At 40.8% G+C, this 20355-nt stretch overlaps 1 protein-coding gene across 7 annotated transcripts in view; it reads right to left on the reverse strand.

Annotated features, from left to right (window-relative positions):
* Positions 1-20355, reverse strand: part of col11a2 (collagen, type XI, alpha 2) — an 82149-nt gene that overhangs the window by 31321 nt on the left and 30473 nt on the right. For 6 of the 7 annotated variants that reach the window (XM_061059622.1, XM_061059620.1, XM_061059623.1 and 3 more), the window contains 36 exons: positions 19507-19560; positions 18518-18562; positions 18277-18330; positions 18055-18099; positions 16831-16884; positions 16685-16729; positions 16421-16474; positions 16209-16253; positions 15995-16048; positions 15789-15896; positions 15122-15175; positions 14947-15000; positions 14659-14703; positions 13741-13794; positions 13513-13557; positions 13304-13357; positions 13085-13138; positions 12261-12314; positions 11910-12107; positions 11707-11760; positions 11305-11412; positions 11077-11184; positions 10373-10426; positions 10184-10237; positions 9761-9868; positions 9411-9464; positions 9254-9307; positions 9016-9069; positions 8861-8914; positions 8514-8621; positions 8294-8347; positions 7986-8039; positions 7838-7891; positions 7429-7482; positions 7086-7193; positions 6952-7005 (listed from right to left, as the gene is read on the reverse strand). In XM_061059622.1, coding sequence (XP_060915605.1) covers positions 6952-7005; positions 7086-7193; positions 7429-7482; positions 7838-7891; positions 7986-8039; positions 8294-8347; positions 8514-8621; positions 8861-8914; positions 9016-9069; positions 9254-9307; positions 9411-9464; positions 9761-9868; positions 10184-10237; positions 10373-10426; positions 11077-11184; positions 11305-11412; positions 11707-11760; positions 11910-12107; positions 12261-12314; positions 13085-13138; positions 13304-13357; positions 13513-13557; positions 13741-13794; positions 14659-14703; positions 14947-15000; positions 15122-15175; positions 15789-15896; positions 15995-16048; positions 16209-16253; positions 16421-16474; positions 16685-16729; positions 16831-16884; positions 18055-18099; positions 18277-18330; positions 18518-18562; positions 19507-19560 — 2358 coding nt within the window. Of the gene's footprint in view, positions 1-882; positions 3639-3928; positions 4166-4272; positions 4342-4691; positions 4799-5056; positions 5343-6008; positions 6063-6184; positions 6221-6369; positions 6424-6576; positions 6739-6951; positions 7006-7085; positions 7194-7428; positions 7483-7837; positions 7892-7985; positions 8040-8293; positions 8348-8513; positions 8622-8860; positions 8915-9015; positions 9070-9253; positions 9308-9410; positions 9465-9760; positions 9869-10183; positions 10238-10372; positions 10427-11076; positions 11185-11304; positions 11413-11706; positions 11761-11909; positions 12108-12260; positions 12315-13084; positions 13139-13303; positions 13358-13512; positions 13558-13740; positions 13795-14658; positions 14704-14946; positions 15001-15121; positions 15176-15788; positions 15897-15994; positions 16049-16208; positions 16254-16420; positions 16475-16684; positions 16730-16830; positions 16885-18054; positions 18100-18276; positions 18331-18517; positions 18563-19506; positions 19561-20355 lie in introns of those variants that run through there. The other variant, XM_061059621.1, reaches the window with a different exon arrangement.

Genomic DNA, 20355 nt, shown 5'->3' on the forward strand with positions numbered 1-20355 from the left:
ATATCTTTATGATTCACATCCAGCTGGTTTAAATCATGCAGCATCTTTGGTATGATATCGTGCAATGACCTGTTGATGATGAATCTTTAAACTCATTTGAGTATCTGCATTAAACTGCTGAGAAACTTAAAGGGGGATTAACTCCAACCGGCCACAAGAGGGCGCTGTTTAGTCGATACGTGACGGATAGGATGAAGAATTACACTGAAATGAATAAAATCACAATCTTAATAAAAGTCATTGAAAGATGGTCTCTGAATGTTAAAGAACCTGATTGGTTTAATGGTTAAATAAAAAACTTGTTTTGTCGTAACAGATTTAAAAGACCAACCTGCGTCAAACTAACCCAAAACTACAAGAATGTGTTGTTGGTTAAAAATAGTAAAGAACCTGTATCTGTATTACAATGTTAATGTAAACATCGATGACAAACAACCCAGAGTTAGCATTAGCATTAGCGCCGCTAACGCTGTTGGTGCACCTGCTTAAACGTCCGGAGTAGCTACAACAGCAGCTAACTTTGGTTCCTACTGCTGATTAGTTTAATGAATTAATCATGAAAGACAAGAAGAAAGGATCGATTGATAGATACAAAATAATGCACGCAAATGATCAGAATAAATATTACAAGAAAGAGCTCAGCGAAGAAGAAAGAAAATCAATCTTGGTGTGAGAAAAATAAAAAGCACATATTTTTCATATATCATATATCAGCCCACACAGGAAGCAGGGGTTTAACTGTTTCTCTTGTTACAAGGCGACACCTTAAAATCCATCTATTATCTACCTGAATGAATAAGAGATGGCAACATCCTGTGGCCAAAAGTAGTCAAAGAGACGTACGATGACAGATGTTAGGAAGAAAAACAAGAGTCAAGCAGCTCTTTTAAAAAGATTATATATTACAGAAACAAGAATTTAAAAAAATGACTTACACACATTATAAAATAATACTTTTTACTCTTTTCAGCACCATATTTTTTATGTTTGTCTTCAGAACAAAGGAAATATGTTTAGGTCATTCTTTCTGGAGGATCTCAAAGTCAGATTTATTCATTTTAAGGTTTTGGCCATCCCGTCGAGTTTCTGAGCTATACTTTAAAAAAGGTCAAACAATAAAAAACAAAACAAAGCTAAGCCCTTGTATGCCATCTTGTGGCCACTCATGTCGGCAGACAGGGTCGTCCCCTCCCTCTCACAAATGTCCTCCTACCCACTTAAATCACACATGTTCATTTTAAAGCTCAGAGGATTGTGTTCATATTTAAAAATGTTGATCAATGCAGGGACTGACTCAGTGAACTGAATTTCTTTGATGCATTTAAAAGCCCAGTTAAGCAAGAAGCTGAGTTTGAAACCAATAGACGTGGAGTGAAACAGTAGCAACGACAGAGCTGGAGAGTCACCATTTAATCATTACAGTGGAAGCAAAATTTAACAGCACAGTACAGTTGATGAAAACACTAAAAAAAGGGATATTACAATAAAATATGGCCACAGATTCTTTGGTTCTACAGGAGGAGTTTGGACAGGGCGTGAACAGAAGCACCTTAGCTCAAGCTGGAAGATAGTTGAACATGTAAGTCACTCTAGTCACTTGAACACTTGAGTGTCAGCTACAGGAAATAAATACAAATGAAATATACCACATTTGACGTGAATATTTGGTGGTCTTTTTTTTATCTCATAGCACCCTGTTTGTTTTAAATAAATACAATAGAATATCACTATTTCTGTACAAATGGAATGTAATGCACATTTTCCCCAGTAAAAAAGCTTCATGAAATGATAAAAGAGACTAAAGAGAGTGAAGGAGGGGTGGAAAGTGAATACTACAACTTGTATACTTTGGTATAATTAGCACCTTGCCACACAGTTTCTGCATGCATTTTATTCACTGCTGTAGGAGAACAAAGATGGGAGAGGGCTCCCATGTACATATTTAAACCCTGACGAGGTTCTGATAATCAGAAAACATGTTTTGGATTTTAAAAAAGTCAAAGTACCCAGAAAGTGACTCAGTAAATGCTAGACTGGTGTGGGATGGAGACCCTCATAGCCTGATCCTTGATTTAAAGACCAATCAGCCGTTTAAAAGGCACAAGTAGCATGTAAGTACAACAGCATCAGGCGTAGCACAGCTTACAAAAACAATGGCTATTTAATTCCCTGACCGAGGTTTCCACACATCTTTATTTTGCCTCACTGCACGCAGCAAGTTTTGTCCTGCGTAACAAACCAACAATTCAAAGAGAGTTTCTGCTGCTCTCAAAGGAAACAGGTCTAACAAAGAATAACTCCTGCTTCTCACTGGACTCTACAATCCTTGCTGCATCACACCAGAAAGATTTTTCAACCATTAGTATGAGCTGTGAATCACATTTCTAGAGTGTTTTTAATGACACTGAAAGATAATCATAAAGAGAAGCCGCTGTAACAAAAGAAAAACTTCAATCTAACAAGCATGGCATCCTTCGGTTGGTTCCCTCTTAATTCTGGGAGGAAACTGGTGGCTTTATTTCTTTGGTTCCTTTTGATACAATAAGAAAAGAGCTGTGAGTTAAAAAGTGTTTCCAATGTGAGCAACACGATTGACAAGTCACTGAGTGTTTACACACATGTCACAGAAATAGACAGCTAGATGACTGAGCCCGTAAAGAAGATTTGAACTGACCACTGGCCGTCATTTTACTTCCAAAGTTTGGCGCCTGCAGGTTTCTTTTAGGTTCATGAGTGGGAGTGCTGGCTTAGAGAAGAAAGTTGATTCAAAACATTCAATTCTCAATTGACTGAAGCATTTAACACCAAAGCTGTGAACCCAAACTAACTTTTCAAACCGTACGGATGCATTCAGCCTCATATGTCGCACCGCTCTTCAGTCTGAAAAGAGTGACTGTCAACCATGTTGCCCGCAGTGTGAACGTGAGATTAAAGAAATGCAGATAAAGTCCGAGTGTGACCCTTTTTTTAAGAAGGAGGAAGCAGGAGGTAGAGCAAGTGGGATGAGTGGATAAAAAAAGGGGGAGACCGTGGGGAGGAGAGAGGAGTGAGAGGGGGATCGGAGACAAGGGGCTTCAGATCTCGCCGGCTTGTTCTCTGTCTCAGGCCGGCCTCTTTGGCTGCTGGTAAAACAACACTGTTTCATTCTTCAGAAACACTCTCTCCTGGCTTCTTTCTTCCTTTCTTGCTGTGGTGCGCCCAAACGATGATCTCCTCTCTGCGAGTTTTTATTTCTCTCCTCTTGACTTATTTTTGACGTCCATTATTGGTTGGGACGATGTTGAGTTTCCCAGGCACGTACTTGAGTGTGAGCGCTTGTTTGTCCCACAACCGCATCTGTGTATCTCAGTGTGTGTATGTGTGTGTGTTTTCATATCATTTACAAGTTAATTTACAAATGACTGGGCATGTCTGTGTTTTTATATCAATGTGTCTCTAAGTGCATGTGTGTGAGTGTTTGTAGTGTTGTTCCGCTCAGGATGTGTGTGTTTTTAGCCTTGGAAACAGACAGGTCCCACTTCAAAGCCAAACTGCTGGTTGCTCTCCCCAAAGTCTGACACCTTAATATCCCGCAGAGGAAGATGCTCCACTTGTGGCGTGTTGATTTCCAGCACTGTCCTATCGAAGCCTTTACGATACTGCAGACAGAGACGGAGAGAGAGACACGTTTCAGAAACAGGAAGCATTTTCTTTAGGGTGGTAAGATTGTGAAGAATGAGGTCTACTCTTGTAAAAGTGTTTTTATGTTCACGTTATGTAACTGCATCAGAACTAGAGAAATAGAGAAACTCATCACTGATGCACTTTAGATTAGGCTGCTTGATTTTGAAATGTCCATGATTAGACAGGTCAAACATTTAGAAGGTAGTTTCCAGAGATGTATCCTTTAGGTGTAGCAGGGAGGTTTGGTTTATGTGTGTTAACTCACAGAGCAGCCGTCCACCAAGGCCTTGATGTAAGGGTTGGTCTCGTAGCTCAGATCCTCCTCGTTGGCGCCCTGGAAGTGCAGCGCTCTGTCGTAGCTGTTCTTGGCGCTTCGGTCGGCCCAGGCCACCGAGCGATGGCAGTGGTAGGTGAGGTTCTGGCGGGCCTGGATGCTCAGGAGACGCAGGAAGCCGAGCTGGACCACGCCCACAGGCTCGCCATTAGAGTCCACATAGGAGAACTGGTAGAGGATGAGGAAGAGGAGGTCATTAAGAGGATCAGAGGAAGTTAAGGTAAGAATGAAACTATAATCTGAAAGTTCACAGAAGGTCACAGAAGGTTACGTACCTTGCTGCCAGTGGAGAACTGACTGTACCAGGATCCTGGAGTCTCTTTGTCCCAGGAGCTCATCTTTACCTGAAAACATAATAACCACATCACATGATAAGTTCAAGATGTTGATTTATTATTTAACAAATAAAACAAACAGGTTTTGTGGCTAAAATAAAATGTAACATCAACATTGTTCAAGTGTTTGTGAACTTTATTCATGCTGAGATTTTCTTAGTTTGATTATTAATGTAGAAAAACCACAATGTGAGGATGCAAAGAGTTTTTAGAAAGGGAGCAATCAGAGGCTTCAAATCTTCACCAACATCGAATGTTCCCACATCAGTTCAATGTTTTTAAACTTGCACTCAGAGACTAACATGTCTTTTATTTGAAAGGATAATGAGGAGATTTTAAAGTGTTTGTGATATACTGACCGTATTGATGCTGGGATACAGGCATGTCTCTGCTCCATTAGTGAAATTACAGAAAACCTTGAAGGCATCCCTGGAGCAGCCCTGGTTGGGGTCAATCCAGTACTCTCCTGCAGGGGGGGGCAGAGAAAGTAAAGTGTAAATGTTAGAACTCTTAGGAATGGGGCGCTGGTTGGGCGAGGAGGTCAGAGGTTTGATTCCGACCTGTGGCTCCTTTCTCTCATGTCAGTCCCCACTCTCTCTCTTTCATATATGTTGATCAGCTTCATCGACATGTTGACTTGACGATGATCACCACACAAAGAACGTTATCAAAACCTGATGCAGGGATTATTACGCTGAGCAGGCTTGTGGGTTGACTCCCTTACCGTCTTTGAGGTCTGGCTGGCTGAGGTGCAGGTCTTGGCAGGTGCGAGCAGGGCTGTCCTGGGTACCCAGTGGGAATCTCATGGTCTCAATCTCCTGACGCAGTGAGTTGAGAGAGCCAAAGATCTCCTCCATGCCTTCACTGCCCATCAGGAACTCAGTGCCAGTGGCGTCGGATGCAGGCATGTCTGAGTCGCTCTCTGGGAGCAGCTGGCTGGCGTCGATGGAGCGCTTGGACTTGGGGCTCCTCTGGATGGGCAGGGGCTGGATGACCTCACCTGGTGGGCCCTTGGAAGCAAGTTTACATCTCAATAAATCAACTTAGAAACTATAACGAGGTGAAATCACTGAGCAGTAGAGATGTAACGATACCTCAGTATACAATCAAAAATACTAAGCAAGTGAAGATGTGGATAATGTGGCTGTTTTCAAAAGCGCCTCTACATACTACTATTCAGTATGTACATCAGGTGTCACAAAGTTAAAAACATTCTGTGTCTTTTAAAAGCTTTCTGTGCATCAATGACAGAAAAACAGGCTGCAAATCTGCTATTTCAAGAGATTTTCTTTTTTGTGCTATACATGTATTTTTTTAAATGTTGGATTTGTGGAGCTGTGGCTCAGTGGTAGAGTCGTCGTCTCTCAACCGGAAGGTCGGGGGTTCAATCGCTACATCCTGCATCCACATGTCAGACGTGTCCTCGGGCAAGACACTTAATCCCAAATTGCTCCCACTGCTTCGTCGTCGGTGTGTGTGAATGGGATCAGTTACCTCTGATGGTCGCTGTAGATAGCAGCTGCTGCTTAGAATATTTAGAAAGTCTGGATGAAATCCTATCCTGAACCCAATATGATGATTTGATCATATCTTGAGTTGAGTGAATCGTTACATCCAAACTGAGCAGATTAGAATGTAATTGTCTTTCTTTTCACAAAGAGTGCATGAGTACTTACAGGAGGTCCAGGAGGTCCTTGTACTCCCTTTTCTCCTTTAGGACCAGATCCTCCCTAAACGCAGCAGAGAGGGGAAAGATTTAAGACCAAATACAGAATCAGATCAGATTTGATGTAGGAGTCAGGAACAATCTCATTCTGTTTGTGAGGTACAAACGCTGTTGAAGAATACTCACAGAAGAACCCTTGGCTCCTTTAACACCTTGAGGACCCTGTAAACGAGGTGAGCCTTTAGTTTGGTGACCATGACATGCGTAGTGTTTTGCTGCATTGCATTGGTACTTTATTAAATCTGGGGAACTAAGTCAAGTGGAAGAACAAAGAGAGATAGCATGTTCACAAGACAAACAGGACTACTCACTGGCAGACCAGCAGGACCAGCAGGGCCGAGGGGTCCAGTTCCTCCAGCCATTCCCTGAAACAAAACCGGAGACATGTTCAACATGACAATAGTTCTTTGTGAAGGGTAAATAGGAGATAACATTCCCATCTTTAACAGGCGATGTAAAAGAGGTTTATCATTTTGTTGAGCTGCTTTTCTGAAGGTTTTAAAAGAAGTGCGACTTACAGACTCTCCTTTTGGTCCGGAGGTTCCATGAGGGCCAGGCATACCTCTGTCTCCCTTCTCTCCCTGCTCTCCTGGGGGGCCAATGAGACCGATAAGACCCGGGTGTCCTTTCTCTCCCTTGGAACCGGGTTCTCCACGCAGGCCAAGCAAACCAGGAGGTCCCTGCAAGAGGAGAAGGAGAGAAAGAGGAGGAGAGGAGGAAACAGCGGTGAGGTTGTTGGTGAGACAAAAGGAGAGATAAGAGACAAAGTTAGAGGTTTGAAAGAAACAGCAGCTGGAGAACGAACATCTGTTTGATCAACTTCTCTTTACTGAACGCATTGTGAGAGTGCAGAGTGCAAATATAAAAGGAAATAAAAGGCATTGTTATCTTACGAGAGGTCCAGGTGGTCCTTTCTGTCCAGAAGGTCCAGGAGATCCTTGCTCACCCTGAAACATATTTAGAAACACAGTTAGGAGGACATGGCCAGCCAACACACCATGCAGTCACTATCACAATCTTTACTGACCACTGATCCTGGAAGTCCTCGGAGACCCTCTGTTCCTGGTTTTCCTGGTACACCCTGGGGACCAACAGGTCCAGTTTTTCCTGGGGGTCCAACAGCACCTGTTTCTCCCTGTAAACAATGATGATGAGAATTATAATAAAAAATGTTTTTGAAAGTACTGTCCCAGTATTAATAAAGCAGCACAGCAACATAACAAAATAATAAATTCAACTTAAATATCATTTCACAAAACGAGATCAAAGTAGAGATTTATAACAGGATCATTGAAGCGAACTATCACCAATTTACATTTTTCATATAGAACCACAGGGAGTTAGAATATACGATAAAGCTGTAAACTCACCTTGGTTCCCTTCTCTCCCTGACGTCCCTCTGGTCCTCTCGTTCCAGCAGGACCCTGGCAGGTGAAACATGTAACACAGCTTCAACAAATGCAGATTATAAAACATGTTTTCATGATCTTCTAGACATTTTCAGGATTATTATGTGGAAATGTTTTATTACTGTAGCGCTGCTGCCACACATATTCTTCTAATCAACAACGTATACAACAGAGACTGAGTTAGTGAGTCAGGTTTAAAGAGACAACATTTGAAAACCCCTTTCCCCCACCTCAAAGCACAAGCTATGCTTTAGCAGACTTTGTTTAAATAGATAATCAGAATGGAGTAATGTATTCATGACTGTCACAGTTCTGCTCTTTTTGAAACACTCAGAAGAAGGTTCTTCTCAAATGAGGACGATGGTCTTACCCTCTTTCCTGGGGGGCCGGTAGATCCGTTCTCACCAGGGGGTCCAGGGGAGCCCTGTAACAGGAGAGGGCAGAGCGCAGACTTAAGACCCTGAAACATTTTATCCACACACTTTTTCATATCTGCATTGATTGATCTTTCAACGTACAGATTCTCCTTGTTCGCCATCTTCTCCTCTCTCTCCCTTGGCACCATCTTGGCCCTGAAATAACACAGATCAGGGTTAGTGTTCTTTCTTATTGTTGTTAAGTTTAGCTAAAGCACAAGACAATGTGTATGTTACAATTTCATTCAACAGAAACTTTTGTCCAGAGCGACGCACATCTGCATGGAACAAGCTAAACTAAATGATCATCAGCTGTGTAGCCACATGCAACATAGTTTAGAAATCTGAATGATTATATTAATGGTGTATAATCAAAAGTCAGATACATATTTATTTAAAATGATACTCACTCTAGGTCCAACCTCACCAGGGGGACCAGGATCCCCTGGGAAACCAACAGGACCCTGAAGGAGACAAAAACAGACTGATTAAGCGACAGATCAAAATGACATCTGAATGTATGTCTTAATGAGGAGAACTAATCAGTAAGATATAAAATCACTAGCTTTGTTTACAGTGTAAACTACAATGATCTGTGTTGAAATGTCATTGTGTGTTTGAGTGTCATACAGGATTTCCTTTGGGTCCGTCGTCTCCAGGTCGTCCTCGGCCTCCAGCAGGTCCAGCAGTTCCAGGTTGTCCAGATTCTCCTTTCTCTCCGCGCTCTCCACGAGGACCCTGCCAACAGGAGCACAGGACTCTTTCACACTTGTACAAATCTCTGAAAACTTCCCTGAAATGTTCAGGCTGAGTTGCATGTGTGAAGGCAAACAGTTTTTCACTCAGACCAGCACCCTCGTACATTTTCAGTGAAGTCATGGTGAGCTAATGTGAGATCGCAGTAGGAAAGATCATCCTGTCAGCGGAGCCACAGCCTCCTTATCTCCTACCCTGAGCTGTAAGAGTCCGACACTCACCTTCTTTCCTGGCTCTCCTCCAATTCCAGGTGGTCCTCCCTCACCGGGCTCTCCCTGTGGAAAGAATCGTTTTTATTTAGATCCAAATTAAACCTTTTTTAAGGAAAGTTTAAAACTCAGAAATATTGCTTTCATGCCAGAAAAACACCCTTCACCTTCTCTCCAAGAGGGCCAGGGTTACCCAAACCACCAGGAGGACCTTGAGGACCCTGAAAAATATGCAAAAAAATAAATAAAAATAAGATAAATTCACATCCAAATAAATATTATCTGCTAATAGGGGGGGGGGGGGGTTGTACAGTTTTTGAAAAGATAACTGGGCTCTACATCAGCTCTCTGTAATGTTACCAACGCATTTTTTCATTTAAAAAAATAAAGTCTGTAAACACTCACGTCAGCACCGTTGGGTCCAGCAGGGCCACGGGGGCCTGGAGGTCCAGGTGGACCCTGGAAAAGTAAAGAGGCTCAGGTTTGAATCAAGATTTATGATTTCATGGTGACAAAACAAGTAACTGAATTAAAAGAAAAAGAGTAGAGTAATGAAACTCACCAGGGGTCCAACATCTCCAGTCTCTCCCTTCTCACCTGAAGTTCCTGGCAATCCCTGCAGAAAAGGAGTAAAAGTTACACAAAGAATTTGTTTAGATTAACAACTTAGCTAAAGATTACAACTCAAAATTCAAGCCTGAGTTTATTTTTTGAGCTTTATGTCTTTACTGATAGGACAGAGAATAAAGTCAGAAACAGGGATTAGAGCGAGGTCAGAGTGGAAACCAGGCCGTCTGCTTGGAGGACGATAGCCTCTGTTCATGGGGCGATTACATGAAAGTCTAAAGTAAGAAGTGATTAAGGATTTCAGTGATTCTGTAGCTGTAGTGTATATTGTTGATTGTATTTGACCTGCAGTCCGATGGGTCCTGGGGCTCCTGGGAATCCTCTGGTACCTTCGTCACCTTTGGATCCAAAAGGTCCCTGCTGGCCCCTGGCTCCAAGTTCTCCATCAGCACCCTGCACCATAGAAGAAGAAAATTAAAGACACAAACATTTAGATAAATCAATAAGTTCACCGGGAAAAAAACATCAATCTTATCATTATATTCATTTAACATTTCATGTTTTAACTTAGTTGTTCTGATGTAAGAATATGTATGAATTGTTTACCCGTTTGTTCAGAACAGATAAAAGATCTGAGAGTGTAGCAGTGACATCCACCATATCCCCCCAAACTCAAATAACACTACATGCATCAAAATGAAAGTTAAACATCAGTTACAAGTTCAACAAACCCTATTTTATCTTTAAAGAGTTCAGGGTGGTACTTACAGCAGGTCCAGGCTGACCAACAGGACCCATTGGCCCGGGTGGACCAGGAGGACCCTACCAACAAACACAAAACAAGCCCACAGGCAGTAAGCATAACATCAAAACAGAGGAAAGAATAAACAAGAAACTACATTGTTAAGGAATGTTGTCGATCAGAAATACATTTTGGGCTTGACGTTAGTCACTTACATGCTCTCCTTTACCTCCCTTGGCGCCCTTCTGACCATGTTCTCCAACTTCACCCTGTAGAGACAATGAAATATCCCCGTTAAAGTTTCAAAATAAAGACTCATCATGTCTGATTAAAGCATGGAGAATTCACACCTCAATCACCCAATTTATCTAAACAAGACACAAAAACGATGAAGACATAGCTGCCTACATTAAGGTTAAAAATACAAGAGGGTGGGGGTGATCGGAGGTGTGCGTTAATCAAGTCAATAAAGTCGTCACATAATGAAAATGTGACATTCTTCCTTTAAGATGGGACGTTGAGACGTTCCTTGCCTCTGCGTGTCCTAAAGTTATGAAGGTTGGTGAAAGAAGGGTAACCTCCTTTGTTGCTCTTTATTAAAAGCTGCTTTGCACACTTATCCTCACGATAATAAAACTAAATGATTCAGTCCATCTCTGCGGTCGACATTTGATGTAGATGTTGATTGTTTGTGTTTATCATGACTAATAGATGATCTTGCAACTTTGGTATCTTAGGACACATATAAAAAACGAATGTAAGCAAAATATGGATTATTCATACTAAGATTGTAGGGCCGGGATTTTCCCGTGAGATATAACAGAACAGGAGGAGGCCGGGAGATGGCCTTGAAATACAGGAAACACTCGGGAGTGTTGGCAGGTATGGATTAAGAAGGTGTTTTTTTAGAGTTACTGGCCTTGTCTCCGTCCTCTCCTGGTACTCCAGGTGATCCAGCAGGGCCAGGTAGACCCACAGGACCCTGCACTCCATCACGACCTGCTGGGCCAATAGGGCCTTTTTCACCCTTAATAAGAGAAGAAGAACAAAGAGGAAGATCAACAGTCAATCACTTTCCTTTGGCTGGATTGAAAACTTATAAAAAATGTCAAACTGCTCAATGGATGAACATTTCCAGAATACTCACAGGAACTCCCTTCTCTCCAGAAGGTCCAGGAGGCCCCTGAGGGCCTGGTCTGCCAGGAGGTCCAACAGGTCCAGCAGTACCAGCTAGACCCCTCTCACCAGGAGATCCCTGGAAAAACACAATATCATGAAGACAGTACGGACTACAGCAGGTGTTGGGATGTACCGTTATTAACAAACTAAAACTATTTTATTAACACATCATCCCATTATTAGATTTTACATTAATTTGAGTATCAAAGTCATGAACTACAGAACAAAAGGAACACAGATCATTGACTGATTGACGTAAAGTAACTTCTGTTCCTGTATCCCTTTTTGACAAACTTAAACTAGTTAGCTAGTCAGATAGCACAGTAATGTTTTCTCCTATAAATGGTAAACGTTTTTATTTTAAACTTACAGCAGGTCCTGGGGGTCCGGCAGGTCCTTCACTTCCCTTCAGTCCTCCACCTCCCTAGAAGAAGGGACACAAAGTGTTTGATCAATCTCCATTTCTGTGAGACGATTTTATCCAATTCACTTTTATACAAGTGATCCAACAAAGACATAACAGTTTGTATAACTGGAAAATCTGCCCTCAATATTTCTATTGGTCATGCTCACAGGGGTTCCAGGAAGTCCTCTCTCTCCGGGGAAGCCTCTCAGTCCTGGTGGTCCATCTTTCCCAGGCCCTCCGGGGGGTCCAGGGTCTCCTTTGGTACCTTCCTTTCCTGAGGGACCAGAAAGTCCCTGCTCTCCAGGTGGACCTGGGGGTCCAGGGTGGCCACGCTCACCCAAGGGGCCGGTCTCTCCTGATGGACCCTGGATGTGGGAGAGCAAAGTGGAAATACAGGTCAAAGAAGATAAGAAAGGGTGGAGGTCCGATATTAAAGAAAAAAGTCAAATGACATAATTCTGAAAATTTATGTTATTCTAAAAATTCTGGAAAATTCTGCACCATGATGGAAAACTTACCTGAGGTCCAACAACTCCAGGAGGCCCAGGTGGACCCATTTTACCTTGGAAACCCTGGAGGAGAGAAATTCATTTTAATAAACATTTACAAGTCATTGAACCTTTAACCCCCTGCAACATGTGAACAAATACTTAAAGGTCACAACGATTCTTCAAGTTACCATCTAGAAAGAAACAATGTAGAAATACTGATTCAAATACTATAGTACAGATAATAATCAACCTATTTATAATCTGTGAGTGAATCCTGGGATTATTATAAATGTGTGGCTTTTAATATGCCTGGATTGTAAAGACAGTTTATATGGTATATAAATCCATCCCACCATATTTTCAACATGGAAATCAGTAGAAACATAAACTACAGAAGTCATGTATCTGTTTTCCATCTTTATGTGTAGGTTTAAAGGAGAGACGAAAAAGTCAGTACACTAAATGTCCTTCAAAGTAAGTTTATCTGATTAGAGCAGCAGCAGCCGTGTTTCAGCACAGGGCCTTCTTCAGCTTTGCAGACATCAAGCAGAAATGCCCCTTTAAGATGTGTGTGGTTTGCATTGAGAACAAACTGATCACTGACATGATATCTTAGGGGCTGCATGTATAAATAAACCTGGGCATCTTTTCTACAGCCCTCCTGGAGCATGCAGAGATGAACACTAAGCTTGCTTTTGGCTCCGCCTCCAGCCTGGCCGGGCTCCATCATTATCTACTGTTTTGCTTCTTGTTGGTGCACTTCTTAATTAATGAAGTTACCACACTTTAATATTTAGTTCATATAGTTGAGATACTGAACCAAATGTGGAAGTGGGAAAAAACAAACTTACAACTTCTCCTCTCTGCCCAGGGTGTCCAGGCAGCCCGTCCTTTCCTGGGGGTCCCTGCAAGGAAACATCCGTCAGCCATCAAATATTAAATAAATCTTTGTCTCAAGAGAAGACAGCAGGAAAGAGGGAACATCAAACCAAAGACCACGTTGGAAGAATGAACTACAGATATCTTGTGTGATACCACGTCTTATAAAAGTCGATGAAATGTGTTCTTACAGGAGGTCCTTTTGGTCCTGGGAAACCGTTGGCTCCCTGAGGCCCGGGCAATCCCTGGTGAGGCAACAACATATCAAATATTAAGATCATAAAAAGGAAACCAAATAGCACCGGTCAGTTTGGCAAAATGAGGCAGAGGTTGAAATGTTTGCTCTGATAAAGTGCTACGCAGCAGAACACGGTTTCCAAAATGAAAATGAAGCACTTACCCTCTCTCCAAGTGGACCAGAAGGGCCGTCACTTCCTGATGTTCCCTAAGAACGACAATACAGTAAAAAAAAACCTTTAATTTATATTTGAACTGTTGAGCGATATCCTCACATTGTGAAATAATTTAAATGAACGAGACTGATTTTCAACAATAATAATAATAATCATCAAAACAGTTTGACAGAATGTTTCAGGTCAATCTAGACAAAGTTACTGTGAAGACAAACCTTTGCTCCTGATTTCCCAGTGGAGCCCCTCGGTCCTCTCTGCCCTCTGGGGCCCTGATGAGAACAAACAGAATGTATAATGAGTGACTAACATTTTGTAAATGTCATGCTATCTACGATTAAATTTATGTTCAATCAATTTTGAATTGATTAAATAAATCTCTAGTGTACATTCAGTCAGAGAGACTTTTTTTTGCATCCACAGGTGTTCCCTTACTCTGCACCCTGCTCTCATTGTCTGGGGTCGTTATTGGGAAATCAGCTGTCTCATCAGCTGGTCTCATCTATCCAATAGCATGGTGTCTCACCTTCAGCGTTAGCTTCTAATCTTTCCACTCTCTATTTAAATATGATTCTCCTCTCTGTTCCGTCATTCACCGCCCAGTTTTCACAGAATCCATCAATTAATCAACCATCTGATTTTAGCAAGTAATCAGCCACGACCAGTGTCCAGACTCCACGGGGGGATTTATCCTGCTGCCGCTCAATGCAGTCAAATCCCCCCGTAGAGTCCAAGCGCCAAAAATCTTTGTCAAGCCAGATCATATTATATCATTAAGTAATTAGTTCAATAGATATTCTCCTCTTTATCCACTTGTCTCAGAATGAAATTGGTGCTGAAATAGTTATTTGCTGCAGTGATGTACCTGTATTCTACGAGACCCTGTGACTTCACTACTGGGTGTTGTTACAGGTGCAGCAGAGAACATTTCTGACAGAGACTATCTACAGACAGCTGTGATGCTGTGACGGGTGTAGTCAGAGGTGAAATAAGATTCTCCCTCATACTTCTGTATCCTTTCTTAAACTTCAGAGAGGGAAGTGAAACTCTGCTTTCCAGCCCTGTGTCCCTTTATCATAATAAGAATTTACAAAGTGATTAACTGTTAGAATAAGTGCATAAATGTGAAATAGTACCGTGGGTCCTCTTTGTCCTCTGGGCCCTGCTTTGCCACTAAGACCCTGAAAAAACAAACAAACAAACAAACAGTTGAGTCAAACAGAAATTATCTTCACATCACTGTCTAACACTGACTTCAGGATTATACTTTCCTCTACAGGACTCTACATAGACCACCAGTCTATCTAATGTGTGTAGGGATCATAAATCAGCTTTCATAATGTCAACATCGATATTATTAACGCCCCTTTGTCACTTTTACAATCATAGTTTCAACAAAATCTCTCAAAGAGTCATCACATTACCCTTGTTCCCTTCTCGCCATTTGACCCAGGGAATCCTGGGAATCCAAGAGATCCCTAAAAAAACCAAATCAACATTAACGTCAGCACTGTCTGTTACCATCAATAGGCATGTGAAATCAAAAGTCATGTTTCATGAGTGGCTAGTGATGAAAGATGCAGTGTTTGTTTCTCTTACCTTTGGTCCTAGTCTTCCAGGATATCCAGGAAGTCCAGGCACACCAAGTTTACCCTGCAATCACATGATGACATCATTAAATAATCATCTTTATCTAGATGGTCACAACATCTGTAATTCTGAAGAAATAATTCAAAACTTTCACACAAACTGATTTTTACAAGAAATGTGGTATAATCACATTAAACAATATATTATTATGAATCTTTATGAGATAAAGTTGATCATCAGGTGTGATGAAGTCATTTCAATTTAACAAAACAGGTTTCAAAAATGTTTGGAGAAATGCATATTTATGTGCAGCACCTTCTAAAGTATAAAAGGAATAACAAAATAAAAATAAACGGATATGTTTCATCCAAATGTATTTGTAATATAACTAATAAACTGTACATGGTATTCATAAATATGTTTCACTAAACAGCAGACACATATTAAACCACAAGAGGGCAGCAAAGTCTTATTTTCTGCCCGACGCATTACCTCATTTTAAGAAAATTGGAAGTATCTCCATTTATTTGTGGGAAATGTTGAAATATGAAATCTAGTTTAAATTAAATTTCACTTTAAAAGGAAAATTAATAATTAATGCTACATTTCAGTAACCTATCTCACGTTCCAAAAATAGCCAATCAAGAAAACTTTGCCGTGATTAAATAGCTTTTACCTTCTCTCCGACCAATCCAAGTGGCCCGAGCTCACCAGGGGGTCCAACACGACCCTTTGGCCCCTCTGGACCATCCTCTCCTCTGGGCCCTGAGACTCCAAGCTCTCCCTGTGAGCGGGAGACAAATCCATCAGAATAAATCACAGAATATTCAATATCTGGAGTCATAACTTTATGAAACTGTAAAGAATAATTATAGAACTTACCCTCTCTCCCTTTGAACCGAAATCTCCCTTTATTCCAGGGAAACCATCTTCTCCCTAAAAACACAAGCAAACAAAAACAAACAAAACATCTCAAAGTATTGTCATGAAAGTGAACAAACAACATATTTAAATGACTTGATTGTAAATGATGAGAGGATACCTCTGAGTGGTGATAAATTGTATTGTGTATATTTTACTGTAATGAACTTCTTACCTTCTCTCCCTTGTGGCCCTTCAGTCCACGGATACCTTGACCTCCCTGGAGTCAAAACAATTCATAATCAATACACTGATAAGAGTTGTGTTTGCTCAATTTTATTTTCAAATGCAAAGCAAGTTTCCCAAAAAGTAGAAGTTATAGAGATTATATAGAGCACACAATTTGAATACCTGTTATTTGATTTGTATAACAGACTCTTCACTTACCTTGACGCCACGAGGACCAGGATAGCCGATAGATCCCTGAGGACCGTTTGGACCCTGGAGAAGGTCAATGAAAGAAGTACAAGTTGTAACACAATAAACACCACACGGTAACGCCTTACAGGCACAGCTACAACGACATGCTCAAAGATCCCAATTCAACACATTAACTATAAATGTTTCTCTTAAGTTGTATTTAATTGGTGAATTGACTTTGTTAAATGGAAGTGTCGTGGTGTAATGCAGCTATTTATGATAGACACCTACCTGGTTTCCTTTGGTGCCAGAAGGCCCCTCCTTTCCTGGGTGACCCTGAGAAGAGAGAAAAAGTTCAAGCCTCAGGAAGCGATGATGGATTCAACTTAACGCAGATTTATGTTAATTCAAAATAAAGACAGAAGAGATAAACTTACAGGAGGGCCATCAGCTCCAGGCATTCCTGGCAGACCTGGTTTTCCTGTGGGACCCTGAAGAGAGGACATGGGGTCAGAACTGAGAGTCCAGGGGGAAGGGGAGGGGGTCTGATGGTGGTTTTGCACCTTACACTTTGAGTGTCTTACAGAAAACACCACAAGAAGGATAACATGTTCTAAAAATTGTGTAGCTACTGTATGAAAAATGATCCTCCTTCATCAACATATGAATGAACTCTTAATAATAGGTGCTCAGTTCATGTTACCCTCTTAAGGATCATTAATGGTTTTCAGTGATCAGGTACATACATTTAGAGTAAATGACCAAAAATGGTTAAATTGCTGGTTCCACTTTCGTTCTGCGTCAGGGAGAGAAAGCTTGAGCTGCCGTCATTACTGCAGGAGGAGTGTTGTAAAGAAATCTTTAAAAGGTTGTTTTCTTGGTTGTATGTGACTCCCTCTGTGTGCTGTGCTGCAGGTGCCTGCTAGTGATTGGATAAGAGCTGACGGTACAAGCCGGCCGATGATTGGACGAGAGCTGGTTCTGCGTTCATGTGAGTGATTGGACGGGAGCTGATGGCGCAAGATTACTTACTTACTTACTTCCAATCGCGACCGTCCAGTAGAGAGATTGTGTGTTAAATGACAACGTCAGGTTTGTGTAACCTTGTAAATATTGTAATAATAATAATAATAATAATAATAATAATAATAATGACTTGAATTAATATAGCGCCTTTCAAGGAACCCAATGCCGCTTAATTTCTAAATAATTCTGATTCTTTAAACACATTACTTTTTCTTTCTGGAAGTAAATGTAACGTTGGTGGGAACAAATATCAATACCAATAAAACAAATTTTAGTCCAGGCCACATTTAGTCCCTCCCAAACCTTTATTCCACAAGTTTTCATCTGTAATATTATTGATGCATTGATCATTTGTACAATTGCAACTAATTGAATATTAAAAATGCTCCCAAAAGACTTAATTTCATCTTCAAACCACATTGAACAATCTGGTCTTTCTCAAAGGATCTTGTGGACCTCCTACCTTTTTTAGATTTCCATGCAGGATCTCATCATGATTGAAGAGGGTTTTATCATGTCTTACGTAGGTTCTTACTGTTTACTCTATTGTTAAAATTGTTTCTTGTTTCCTAAACAAGCTAGCCTCCTGTAGCGTGCATAGCTACAGTATAAAGAAAGAGTTTTTTTGTTCTTACTTTCTCTCCTGGTGGTCCAAGTGCTCCTTGAGGTCCTGGCATTCCCTGTAAATATTCAGAACAACAAACAAATGAGACTCATTCTCAGTGAAAGGATGCATACACTTTTATTTAATTCTTTGGGACTGTGCATGTCTGTCTAGACTCTTTAGCACACAATAACTTAGTCATGGAAGATTGTAATAAGAGTGTATGATACCGGTCAGCTGTTATGTGTCTCACCTGAGTTCCTGGGGTTCCCTGCTGACCTGGGGGTCCTGGCTCTCCTTGAGGACCCTAAGAATAAGAAATAGAGGAAGACAGATTCACAGATGAGATGCAGACAGCAGGAAATAGTGAAGGGTGGATGAGAACACGAGAGTCATGTTCTAAAAATGACTAAGATTTAATTTTCTGATACTGATTATCTGCTGACTCAGAAGTTTACATGATAAGATGGTTGAAAAGTTATAGGGGTACTGACCAGGTTTCCCTTGGGACCATGGGGCCCATCATTTCCACGTACACCCTGAGAAGTAGAGAGGATGAACAAAGAAATCGATCAGCAATTCAAGTGACACAAATAATATAAACACAGTCGTCTATACTGATGATCATCTAACTTTGGTAATGGCTTTTATCCAAACAAATATGATTATCTGCAGTGGGAACTGAATTTATTCTTGCTAGTGCCTTGCTCAAAGCCAGTCACTGCAAAGTATGAAGTGCATCATAAAATGTGTGGAAATCAGGAGACACTTGAGCTCCTAGTTTTTAGTCATACATTTTTAATTGTTTATGGTCTTGGAATAAAAGCTGTAGGTAGTATCATACAAAAGCTCCAGAGTGAGAGGTATAAAGTATTTAAAATGGCCTCGAGGGAGGTTGGTTATTGCTGAAGATCTTAAAGTTAAAAACAGAAACTCTTGCGGTGTGAAGTTAGAAAGGAGAGGTCAGGCAAAAAGAGTTTATTATATCCTGCTAATCGTCTCTGCATGAGGCTAGCTCCAGGCTACTAGCATAGCACACCTGAATCTCTGATCAAACTGGAGGTGGTTGAGTTGCATCATGACGGGGAATGAGAATGTGTGGAAGCAAAAAGAAGACATTTCTCTTCTACTTGAGTAGTTTTTATCCATTGAAAAATGTCCTTTGTGTTGCTGTTGATGGTGGAGTCCTTTGTAATGACAGAGTGTAACTACCATAGTCTAACAACTCTAGCACATAAAAATATACAAGTGTGACTTGGTTGCCATAATCCTGGGGGACACTGTGTGACTTGTTATTGTTTTTGAGGTGACTGTGGGGACATGAAATATACATTTTTAGATTTTGGAAATCCTTGTTTTTTTTTACATCAGGTCACAGGGTGTTGTTTCTGGAGGGGCTGGTGGTGCTCATAAATCCAAGAGAAATAACACAATGCAATTAAAAACATGCAAAACAATGTGGTTTGTGATCGTTTTTACTCACAGGGGGTCCGGGGATTCCAGGAGGACCTTTAGGTCCCAGCAAACCACGAGGTCCCTACAGACACACACACAGACAAGCCGAGATCAGTCAGTAAGAAACAGTCCTAAAATGCACATTCAAACAGCTTAAGTTGAACTCCAGAACGAAAAGATCTCATGAAAGTCAGTGTATTTTATTCTACTTGGCAGAAAAGTTTCTTATTACACTTTCTTTAGAGGAGGTAAATCTTGATATTTCATTTTTATCTTTTTGTTTCTCATTTTCAATATATGCATTAATCTTAACAGGTAATCCAAGTTTAGTGGCCAATCAGAGAATGTCATTTATTGTCTCAGTAATTCATATTTTTGATAAATAAATAAAAACCTAGTATTTAAGTTATTTTATTGCTTTGGCAATATTTAGATTTTTCGTATCTGGAATATTTAATCTTCAATCAATCAATCAATCAATTTTTATTTGTATAGCGTCAACTCATAACAAGTGTTATCTCGAGACACTTTACAAAAAGCAGGTAAAAGACCTTACTCATTGTTATGTTACAAAAAGCAGGTAAAAGACCTTACTCATTGTTATATTACAAAGATCCGGCCTATCTATCATGAGAACTTTAGCAAAGCAGCAAAAGTTACAGTGGTAAGAAAAAACTGCCTTATTAAAAAGGCAGAAATCTTCGGCCGGATCCCCGGCTCATGACGAAACAGCCTTCACAGGCCTAGAATGCGCCGATCTTGATGACTGATAGGAATTGTTGTTAATTTATCTGAAGTTTACATCTACATATCACTTTCCTTCAAGCTTTTACTGTTCAGTCTGCAGTGTGTTGGTATTTTCTGCTAATGCACCAAA

This window comes from Labrus mixtus, chromosome 16 (genome assembly GCF_963584025.1).
Source record: "Labrus mixtus chromosome 16, fLabMix1.1, whole genome shotgun sequence".
NCBI lineage: Eukaryota > Metazoa > Chordata > Actinopteri > Labriformes > Labridae > Labrus > Labrus mixtus.